General features: G+C 61.6%; 1 protein-coding gene across 5 annotated transcripts; it reads left to right on the forward strand.

Moving 5' to 3' along the window:
* Window positions 1–3,137: 3,137 nt before the first annotated feature.
* Window positions 3,138–10,774, forward strand: SLC2A6 (solute carrier family 2 member 6). 5 transcript variants are annotated; one of them, XM_042248007.1, is made up of 10 exons: window positions 3,138–3,277; window positions 3,806–3,968; window positions 5,007–5,213; window positions 5,831–5,930; window positions 6,866–7,077; window positions 7,461–7,643; window positions 8,227–8,335; window positions 8,620–8,805; window positions 8,979–9,124; window positions 10,004–10,774. In XM_042248007.1, the coding sequence occupies exons 1-10, from the start codon at window positions 3,186–3,188 to the stop codon at window positions 10,157–10,159; spliced, it is 1,554 nt and encodes a 517-aa protein (XP_042103941.1). In that variant the 5' UTR covers window positions 3,138–3,185; the 3' UTR covers window positions 10,160–10,774. The 5 variants fall into 5 exon arrangements, with proteins under 5 accessions (XP_042103941.1, XP_027821935.1, XP_042103942.1 ...); XM_027966134.2 differs by having other exon boundaries at window positions 7,491–7,643; XM_042248008.1 differs by having other exon boundaries at window positions 7,575–7,643.
* Window positions 10,775–11,035: the final 261 nt, after the last annotated feature.

Here is an 11,035-nt window from a genome sequence, read left to right on the forward strand (position 1 = left end):
GTCGACAGTCGGAGACGGACGACCAGCAGCTGCTTAGGGGTGGGGGAGGCATACTGACTGGGAAGGGGGATTCTGGAGGGTGGTTCTCTGTCTCGATTGGGGGCCAGGGGGTGATACAGTTGTCAACACTCATCGACCTGCACACTTAAAGTGAGTTCATTTTCCTGTGTGTGTAGATTGTCCCTCAATAAAGCTGACTTTAAAAGAAAACAACAACAACAACCACCTGGGGACTTCCCTGGTGGTCCACTGGTTAAGAACCCACCCGCCAGTGCAGGAAACATGGGCTCAATCCCTGATCCGGGAAAATCCCACATAGAAAAAAAAAAAAATTTTAATGGGAAAAAACTGGGGGGATGGGGAAGAGCCAAAAACAAGAGCAGGAGTCCATTCAAGAGTTTCAAGAGTAGGGCAATCCAATCCACAAGGACAGAAGTCAGTGACGGGACCTCAGGAGGGCCCACGTGACTGGAAAGAGGTGCCTGGTGCTCTCTGGAGGTGATCAGAATCTTCTTTTTTAATATGTATTTATTTGGCTGTGCCGGGTCTTAGTTGCCGCATGCAGGATCTTCAATCTTCGTTGAAGCATGTGGGATCTAGTCCCCCAACCAGGGATCGAACCTGGGCCTCCTGCATTAGGAGCTCAGAGTCTCAGCCACTGGACCACCAAGGAGGTCCCAGAAGCCTCTTTCGTGATCTGAGCTGCAATTCCTGGGGGGCACACAGAAGTTTACTCATTGTGCCGTACGTCTGACATGTTGCTACTGGGCTTAGATTTGGCTGCTTGAAGCTTGCAATCCAGTACTCAAGGAACAAGTGTTGGTAGGAAAGGAAAGCTTGCTTTGTATAGGAGGCCAGCAACCTGGGGGAGAAGGCCGACTCGGGTCCAAAAGCCAACTCCGCTCGCTGCTCGGGGGATTTCGGGATTTTCACAGGTGACAGAGGGCTTCCCAAGGGCTGGGCCGCGTTGTGGTTAGTCACTCAGTCCTGTCTGACTCTTTGCGGCCCAATGGACTCAGCCCACCAGGCTCCTCTGTCCATGGGGGTCCTCCAGGCAAGAATACTGGAGTGGGTTGCCATGCCCTCCTCCAGGGGATCTTCCCAACCCAGGGATCAAACTCAGGTCTCCTGAATTGCAAGTGGATTCTGTACCCTCTGAGCTATGAGGGAAGCCCAGGTGGTAGAGAACTGGCCTGCCAGTGGAGGAGGCATACCAGACACACGTCGCCACTCCAGCATTCTTGCCTGGAGAATCCAATGGACAGAGAAGCCTGGCAGGTTATAGCCCATAAGGTCACAAAGGTTCGGACACAACTGAAGTGCCTTAGGTGGAGGGAGGGGGCCACATACCAAAACAGCACAGTCAGGTCCACCAATCAAATTGGTCACACAGTGGTCTCATCGGCGTCATCTTAAGTACAGTTAATTTTCAGTTCCGTGATTGGCTTGGGTCCATTTCTTTGAGGCCTGCAGCACCTCCTGTCGTGGCTACGGTCTGGTCATCAAGGAGTTAACTCCTTCCACCTGATGGGGGTTTCAGAATCAGCCAACAGCTCACAGGAGATGACTCAGAGTATTATCTATAGCCTTTGAGGAGGAACTAAGAGGTCCTTGACTTTGTTTAATGACTAAACTTTATTATTTTCCCTGTTTGCTTTTCTTTGCTTCTGCATTTTTTCCCCTTTCTCTGGATGAATTCATTCTATGGCTAACGTTTTTCTATAGACAAAAGGCAGGTGATGTTCTGTCCCGGGAAAGCCCCATCGGGTCCTGCTCAGAGTCAATGTCTTCTATCTCAATTTCCAAACTACGGTCATGAGGACCACGCAGCATTGTAGCTGGAGTCACCACTTACTGGATGTGCTGAGTCCAAAGACTATGTCCCTGATAGCAAGAAGAAAGTGCTTAAAAGCGTGAAGTGCCACACGATCTGATGCACATCCAGTGTGCAAATATGCAAACAGGTACGTGGAGAAAAGAGGGGAAGCTGAGGCTGTTGGCAGAGCGCGTGGTTTTCCCACGTCTCTGCTTTGTCTATTCTAATATATATGGTTATATCTACTTCGATGAGTATAAAAGAGAATTGTAACAACTTCTTAAAACTCTTTGCTATTTTGACAGATACAATTTGGAAATAATCCAAATGCTCAACAAGGAAGGATCGGTTTTGAAATATACGTGGACGTCCATTCAGTACAATAGGGTCTGATCCATCTTCCTCTCTCCTCTCTGAAAAAGTCCAAAGGGAGAGTTGGCACTAGTGACTCAGTATTTTTTGTCATTGTTCTGTGGTGTGTGCGTTCGTGTGTGGGTTGGGTTGGGTTTTTTATTTGGTTGGTTGGGGAGTTTTTTTAGGTTGGACTTCCAGGGAATTTTCAGTTTCTGCTTTTCCTATTTGTAAATTGTATCTTATTACCTGGATGATTTGCTACAAGCCCAGGTTACTCCCCCAGTCAGAAATAGGAAAATATACAAGTCTCGCCCACAGGAACCGCCACCCCCTCCTGCCTTCATGCCACACACCCTGGCTGAGGGGCCCCTGGATCTGGCGAGCCTGCCAGGTCTCACCGCGTTAGGGGACTGCGGTGACTCCAGACGCATTGTGGCAGGGAGAGGGCGTGGAGCGCAAGGCGGAGCCCACGGCCTTCCTTCGAAGGGGCACAAATATCCCCTGGGTGACCCTGACGCCTTGCGGCCCCTCTCTGGGTTTCAGCTTCCCCCAGCTTATACCAACTGGGCCCCGGGTGGGATGCAGGGATGCGGTCTACGCCCCCAGGGCTGGTACCCAGCCTGCACCAGGCCCCGCACGACTTCCAAGAGTCTCCCCACGTGAAGGGCTCCTATCTGCCTAGCGAGCCCTGCTGCCTCCAAGGGCGCACGAGGGGCCTGCGGCGTCCAGGGAAAACCCTGCCTCCCGGTTCCGGTTACTCCGGCCGGGACGCGAGTCGGCTCCCGGGGAAAGCCCGGCCGCCCCACCCAGCTCCGCGCCAGCATCCTCAGCATCCGCACCACTCGCGGCCGCCCCATTGGCCGACGCCCGCTCGGCAGGGCCGCCCCGCAGCCAATCGCGGCCGGGGGGCGGAGCTCCGGGCTCCGCCGGATGCTTCCATCCGCTGCGGCCCGACGCGCCTCTGGACAGAGCCGCCCCGGCCACTCGCGGCGCGCCCGGGCGGGAGGAGCCGGTCATGCAGGAGCCGCTGCTGGGAGCCGAAGGCCGGGACTATGACACCTTCCCCGAGAAGCCGCCCCCGTCACCAGGGGAGAGGACGCGGGTCGGGTGAGAGTCGTTTGGCGTAGGGTCTGCGGGTGGAGGATGCGGATGGCCTGGTAACCTCCAGTGGGCACCTGGCTCCCCGACCTTGGGCCTCCACTGACTGTCTGGGAGTGGCCCCCAAGGGACCGCCTCGTTCAGACACGCTAGTCCGGGTCCCCCCCGAGTACTAGGCCAGCCCCCAGCTGGCAGAGACAGGACCATGGATGCCCAGGGAAGGTGAGGGGTTTGCCTAAAGTCAAGCAGCAAGCCTTCTTGCGTGGCAAAGCTGGGGGCAGACGCCAGGGCTCCTGTTCTGGGAACAGCGCCCTGCACCCGTGTCCCAGCCCCAGCAATGAGCTGTCCTCATGCCCCGGGGGCTTCCCCAGGAAGCTGGTGCTCAGGCCCGGGAGGTGCCAGTCTGACCAGCTCTTGACCCAGCTGTCCCCAGCACTGCCCTCTGAGCAGGCATCCATTGTGCTCAGGCCAGGCAGCAGTTAGAAGTGGGGGGACTCAAAGATCCTGACAGCGCTGCACCGCCCCCACACACACCAGGGTCCTGCAGAACAAGAGAGTGTTCCTGGCTACCTTCGCTGCTGTGCTGGGCAATTTCAGCTTCGGGTACGCCCTGGTCTACACGTCCCCCGTCATCCCCGCCCTGGAGCAGTCCTTGGATCCAGACCTGAATCTGACCAAAACCCAGGCATCCTGGTTCGGGGTAAGTGCCATGCTCTGAGCTAAGGGACAGGGCAGAGGGACCGGGGACCCACTGCACTCTGTCCCCAACTAGGAAACCAGCCCCCTTCCCCAAGCAAAGCCACAGGACCCCCTCCAGGGCCCTGGTCTGCCCCTCCCCCATCCACCCCAGGTCGGCAGTAGGGGTGGGGGGTAGTGAGGCCAGACAGTGCCTCCGAAATGAAAGCGGGAAGTGAAAGCTGATGGAGAAGGCGTGGGAAGGAGCAGGTGGGGAGGTGTCCCTTAAGATCTCTACCCAGCGGGGCTGAGGGTTCCCCAGACTGCCCCCCACAGCAGAGCAGGCACCTCCCTGGACAAGGGGAGGCAGGACACTCTGGTACTGATGGGAAGAGCACTGCTGGGCCACAAGGGTGCCAGGAGAGATGGTGGGCATGTGGGTAGGAAGAGCATGGGTCCTCGGACTCCCAAGTGCCTAGAACTGCTGTCTTAGTAGCCTTGGATTTGCAACCTCAGCATATTAGCTAAGATAATAACACCCAACACGCGCTCTGCACCTAGGCTGTGCCGGGCCCCTGCTTGGCACTTCCCACGAGAGCTTGTTCACTCCGGGGCCAACCCTGTGAAGTGGGTGCCACTGCTCTCCCCATGATGTAGCTGCAGAAACTGAGGCTCAGGCTCAGTAGGATGCCCAGGTTGCTAACTGGGTCCAACTCCCTGTGTGCTCAGCAGGGAGTCCGAGAACCCCAAACCTTAGAATCCCAAGGGCTTCAAGTCACAGAACCCTCCTCTCTGCTATATGACAGTACTAGGCGTTTAAACATCCAGCTGGATAGAACCATGGCAGACACCTGTTGTGGCTTCCCTCACAAACAGCTGTCAGTGTGCTGCTTGTACCCCTCTGGGGACAGGAGGCTCACTATCATCCACAGCCCCAGTCCTGCAGCCCAGGCTCCCGGGACAGCCTGGGAGAGCAGGTGTCTCTAGGCTCTGATGGGGTCGGGGTGGGGGTGCTGGGTGCCCAGAGCGCCCAGACATGCCTGCCCCGCACCCTCCTCTGCAGTCCGTGTTCACCCTCGGTGCGGCCGCCGGGGGACTCAGTGCCATGGTCCTCAATGACCTCCTGGGCCGGAAGCTCAGCATCATGTTCTCAGCTGTGCCCTCAGCAGCCGGCTATGCGCTGATGGCGGGCGCCCACGGCCTCTGGATGCTGCTTCTGGGAAGGATGCTGACGGGCTTCGCAGGGGGGCTCACAGCTGCCTGCATCCCGGTAAGGCCAGGACTGCCCAGCCTGGTCCCTTCACTGCCTCAGTATTTGCACTGATCACCATGAGCTGAGGGCTCCTGGCTTTGGAGGCTCCCCCCCACAATCCAGGGGGATATGTTTGCCAGGGAGCCTCAGCTCAGCACCCCCAGGGCAGCTAACATGGGGGAAATGTGACACCATGCCCCAAGTTGCCCCCAGTCTGGACTCCCCAAACTTCCTGTCTTGAGGCCTGGCAGACTCGTTGCTCAATCAGAGAAAATCCACATTGAGCAACGTAACAGGGAGGAAAAGGAAGTCCCTGCCCTGCACCCCTCCTGGGACCCAGCATGTTACCCATCGATCCCACGTCAGGGCTGGGCAGGCCCAGCTGGGCACGAAGCCCTAGCTCAGGGGAGCGGAGGCCAGAGTCTGGGGGCCCTCGGGCCTCCACCCTGTCAGGGCTGAGTGGTTCTGCCCACTTGACTGTTCAGGCAGCTGAGGTCCTGCTGAGATCACGACCAGGGCGAGAACCCATGGAAGCCCCCACTCCCTTGCTTCCCGGGGCTCACTGGGCCACCCTGTTCATCCTAGCCGGGCCGGCACATGTGCTCAGCAGAGGCCGGGTGGGCTGTGTCTTGCAGGTGTACGTGTCTGAGATTGCTCCCCCCAGCGTGCGCGGGGCCCTGGGTGCCACGCCCCAGCTCATGGCGGTGTTCGGGTCACTGTCCCTCTATGCCCTTGGCAAGTATCATCCAGAGGCACGCAAAACACCTCCTGCGTGCAGGCTGGGGGGTAAGGGGACGGGGCCGCTGAGCAGCAGGGGCCGGAAGGCACAAGCCAAAGCGTGAGTCACTTAACCGGGTCCCACTCTTTGGGGCCCCATGGACTGGAGTCCACTTGGCTCCTCCGTCCATGGGATTCTCCAGGCAAGAATATTGGGGTGGGTTGCTATTCCCTTCTCCAGGGAATCTTCCAGACCCAGGGATCAAACCCAGGTCTCCTGCATTGTAGGTAGACGTTTTTACTGTCTGAGCCACCCGGGGAAGCCCGACCCAAGAGAGGAAGGGACAAACCTGCCCACGAATGAACCCGCTGCCGGGAAGCCAGGGGTGGTGGCTGCCATTGTGCCGCACGCCTCCAGGCAGTTCCCTACCCCTCTCTGGTCACGAGGCCCCACCCCTAACTGGGCCGTGAGGGTTCCCTTAGGCTGGCAGTCTTGTAAACTGTCTTAATAGCAGAATGATTTCTGGCAAATAGTCTTAGGTGGGAAGTCCATAGATTGAAGTGATCAGGTCTATGGCCATAACACCCAGAATGCGCCCGATCTTGTCAGATTTCAGAAGCCAAGCAGGGTCGGGCCTGGTTTATACTTGGATGGGTGAAAAGTGATTGGAGTGCGGCCGGCTTGCGGGGGGTGGTCAGTGTTTGCTGGTAGAGGCCCCCAGGGCCTTGCTGCTCAGGCTACTCCTCCATCACCCTGCTGTGACCCTTGGGGCCCTCCAAGGACCTGGGCCCTTTGATCAGAGTGCAGCCCGGCTTGGAGCAACCAGGGTAGGCTTCCTGTAGGAGGCGGCCCTGGGACTAACCCTTGAAGCCAAGTGAGGCTGCTCAGAGGCCCCCCGATGGGAGGGGTTGTGTCCAGCCCCGCCCCAGCCCCTCACAGCTCCTGTCCGCAGGCCTGCTGCTGCCCTGGCGCTGGCTGGCCGTGGCCGGGGAGGGGCCAGTGCTCGTCATGGTCCTGCTGCTCAGCTGTATGCCCAACTCCCCTCGCTTCCTGCTCTCCAAGGGCAGGGACACAGAGGCGCTGCAGGCGCTGGCCTGGCTGCGAGGGGCCGATGCCGACACCCGCTGGGAGTTCGAGCAGATCCAGGACACTGTCCAGAGACAGGTGTGTGCAGGGTGGGTGTCCTGCAGCGCTGTGGGACACAGGCCTTTCACGCCGATGGCATGAGCCTCGGTTGCTTTTCCTGGGAAGTGGGGATGAGAGCAGTTCCCACCTCCAGGAGCAGGGGGTGGGGGCACGACCTCTCGGGGTCTGGCCCAGGGTGTGTATGCGCCGCACCATGGATGCCCGGGGACCCGGCCATGTTGTCAAGCAGGGGGTCTGCCTCAGCCCACCCACTGACCCGGGAGCCTGGGTCCCTTGGGGGTCCCCACAGCTAGGGCTGCCCCAGTGACAGGGACCTTTCCTGGAAGAGGGAAGAAGGGAGCCTCCTACCTAGCCCCAGGCAGCCCAGGCCAGGGTGGCTCCAGCCGGAGGGCCTGGCACAGCCCCCCGCAGCGGCAGCCTCGTGTCTGCAGAGCAGCCCCCTGTCGTGGGCCGAGGCCCGGGACCCCCACATGTACCGCCCCATCGTCATCGCCTTGCTGATGCGCTTCCTGCAGCAGCTGACGGGCATCACGCCCATCCTTGTCTACCTGCAGTCCATCTTTGACAGCACCGCCGTCCTGCTGGTGAGAGCGTGCCCCCGCCCCTCTGCCCCCGGGCCCAAGGAGGCCGTGCCTGCTGAGCGCCTGCCCTGTCCGGGGCCTCGGGCGCACCCACGTCTCATAACTATTTCTGTGCGCCCGCTTGTCCTGAGTAATGTTTGTAAGGCTTCCATGTTGTAAGCAAGATACTCGGAATTACAAGGGAGACCAGACTTCTAGAAGAACTGACCCCGTGGGAGCCACAGATCCCAGGTTCCGGGCATCTGTCACTCGCTGAGGAAGTCAGTCCCCCCTGCCCCCCTGCCAAAACCTCAGCTTCCTCCTCTGCCAACTGGAGATAATAGCCAGCAGGCCTTCACCCGCCTGTCCTGGGCTCAGAGATGAGATGAGATGTGAAGATTAGGGGCAGTGGTGCCAGGATCCAGTGCCAGCCCTGGGCTTACTGGTGGGCATGACGGTTGTGCCCCCTGCCAGCGAGGCCCCGCGGGCTGGGCTGGATGACTGGCAGAAAGCCGCTGAGCCCGGGGCCTGACCCTGCAGAGCCTCGGGGGTGGGGGAGAGGCCCAACAGGCTAGGGTGGCTTGGCCTCAGGGCCCCCTCCTCACAGCCCCCCAAGGATGACGCCGCCATCGTGGGCGCCGTGAGGCTCCTGTCCGTGCTGATCGCCGCCCTCACTATGGACTTGGCCGGCCGCAAGGTCCTGCTCTTCGTCTCGGGTGAGTGCGGGCGGTCGCCTGCGTGTCCTCCCTTTGCTCCTTCAGCTGCCGCACTCGCAGGCCTGGGTCACAGCTGCCCTGCCGGGTGGGTTCAGTCTGCCCAGCACCTGGCGCAGGGCCGGACGTCCAGAAAGGCCGGCTGGGGCTCGCGGGAGTGAACTCGCACGCTGGGTGTGGCAACCCAGATGCCAGCGGGGTGGGAGCGGGCGGCACAGGGCGCAGGGTGCCGAGGGGCTCGGGCTCACGGGGTCCCGGCCCCCCGAGGGCCGCTGGTCTGTCCACAGCCGCCGGCATGTTTGCTGCCAACCTGACCCTGGGGCTGTACGTGCATTTTGGTCCGAAGTCTCTGGCCCCCAACAGCACCGTGGGCCTGGAGCGCGCGGCCCTGGCGGGCACGGAGCAGCCCCTGGCCACGCCCACCAGCTACCTCACCCTGGTGCCCCTGCTGGCCACCATGCTCTTCATCATGGGTAGGGTGCCCGTGGAAGGGTGGGGGGCGGGCCAGCGTCATGTTCGGATGGGCTGGGGCGCTGCCGTCTCGGTGGTTGGGGAGGGTCTCCCAGCTGCTCCAGGGAGACACCGAGGCCTCCCCCGGCCCCTGAACGGGGTCTGAGCACACCCTTTTGCCCCTCACCCCTGGCAGGCTACGCCATGGGCTGGGGCCCCATCACCTGGCTCCTCATGTCGGAGATCCTGCCCCTGCGGGCCCGTGGCGTGGCCTCGGGGCTCTGCGTGCTGGTCAGCTGGCTCACCGCCTTTGCCCTCACCAAGTCCTTCCTGCTGGTGACGGTGAGTGCTCGGCCCGCAGGCCCCTCTGGCCAGTGCCGGGGGCCCATGAGAAGGCGTCTCCGTGTGTCCCCTCGGCCTCAGCACATGCTCCCTTCACACCAGGCCAGGGACTGCCACGTGACAGCGTGACGAAGGCTCTTTCAGTTCAGCAAACACTCGGCTCAGGGAACTGTTGGGGGGAGTCAGGCAACTGACCCCCAGACCGAGGTGAAACCACAGAGCCAGGCCTGCCTGCCCTGCCGCACCCTCCCAGGCAGTGAGCACGGTCCTCCCTCCGGTGGGCAACTTGGGTCTCTCAGCCAAGCGCTTCCCCATCCTAACTTGACTCTTGGCTCAGATTCCCAGCGGGCCTTGGAGCCAACCAGAGTCCCCAGTCCCCGGGCGGGAGGACCTGATGCGGACAGCTTGGGCAGGGCCTGTCCTGGAGCAGTCAGTGCATCAGGGCAGGGCGGGGGCACCCACAGCTGGTGCCAGGAGAAGGCAGAGTGATGGTGGAGAGGGGGTGTTGTGGGCAGAGCAGGAGCCTGTCCCAGGCCACGCGTGGTGGTGAGCCTGCTGCATGCAGGCGCGTGGGAAGGCTGCGAGTTAAGGTGGGCGTTGGGACCTGGGAGAGAGAGGCTGGTGTCTGGGGCCAGGGTGGGCTCCAGCTCAGAGGAGGTGGTCAGTCCCAGGGCCCAGCACCAGAGGAGGGCTGCCTGCAGCCCTGGGGGCCCTCGAACGCCCTGCTAAAGTGGCTGGATATCCTGCCGATGGTGGGGAGCCCCCGGGTATCTGACCGGGTGATGCGATGGACCTCTGCCCCCGCCCCTGGCTGGCTGGCACGAGCCGGGCCAGAAGCTGGTGCTGGGCTCCCCGTGACCCGTGCACTCTTCCCCCTAGAACGCCTTCGGCCTGCAGGCCCCCTTCTTCTTCTTCGCCGCCGTGTGTCTGGTGAACCTGGCCTTCACTGGCTGCTGTGTGCCCGAGACCAAGGGCCGGTCGCTGGAGCAGATCGAGTCCTTCTTCCGCACCGGGAGGAGGTCCTTCCTGCGCTAGGGAGCGGCCCCGCCGGAGAGGGCCCCACCAGAGAGGGCGGTGGAGCTGGGCTCTGGCCCCGAAGCTGCACCCTGCACCCAGGAGGCAGCAGCAACCCACCACCGGCAGCCCAGGCACAGGGGGGCAGCCCAGAGGCCTGACAGCCCCCGGAACACGTGCCGGCCCCGGGCAGCCCCGGGCAGGCAGCACCGCCGTCGAGCGTTGTCACACACTCACCCGCCGGACCTGCCAGCAGAGGCAACCGTCACATGGCCTTGGGCCAGGGACAAGGCCTCGCTAGGAGACCTCGTGCTGAGGATAAACGGGGCCAGTGCTGGTGGACTGGCTCTGCACAGGGACGCCGCCGCCCCTGTCCGGCTGCTCCCATCACCTGGTGGCCGCGTGGGGACCAGGACAGGAAGCTGCACCTGTGAGGCCTATGGACACCACAGGGGACGTGCTGGACGCCCACCGGCCAGGGCACAGGACCCTGCATGGACTCTGCCTCCTACACCCACCCCGCTTCTGGGAACAGGAAGCGATTGAGGGCGAGCTGTGTTCACCCTATTTATACCAATAAATGAGAGGAGGGAGTGGGGAGTACTCCCGGTGGGGGAGCCCCCCGCCAGCAGCCAAGCCAGACCCAAGACTCAGCCAAGGTCACCAGAGCCTGCTACCCCAGGCCACCCCAGTCTGCCCACAGTGAGGCAGAAGGAAGGGGCGAGGGCTGGGTCTCCCCGGCCGTGAGGTTCCAGCTCCTCCTAGCTGTGCGCTCAGAAGAGCCACCTGCGCCGTCTGAGATGCTGGGAGCAGGCTGCATGGCACCCCGATGACCTGGTGGGTTCCCCCGGGGCCGGGGGCCCCTGTTCGGCTGCTCTAGGGTCGGGGTGTCCCTTC

The sequence above is a fragment of the Ovis aries genome, chromosome 3, assembly GCF_016772045.2.
Source record: "Ovis aries strain OAR_USU_Benz2616 breed Rambouillet chromosome 3, ARS-UI_Ramb_v3.0, whole genome shotgun sequence".
NCBI classification, from domain to species: Eukaryota; Metazoa; Chordata; class Mammalia; order Artiodactyla; family Bovidae; genus Ovis; species Ovis aries.

Excerpts from the sequence above, each read along its gene's own strand:
- SLC2A6 (XM_042248007.1), top strand. The coding sequence starts at position 3,186 with ATGCAGGAGCCGCTGCTGGGAGCCGAAGGCCGGGACTATGACACCTTC. Across the intron at positions 5,214-5,830 it reads TCACAGCTGCCTGCATCCCG|GTGTACGTGTCTGAGATTGC; the intron begins GTAAGGCCAGGA and ends TGTGTCTTGCAG. Across the intron at positions 8,806-8,978 it reads CACCATGCTCTTCATCATGG|GCTACGCCATGGGCTGGGGC; the intron begins GTAGGGTGCCCG and ends CACCCCTGGCAG.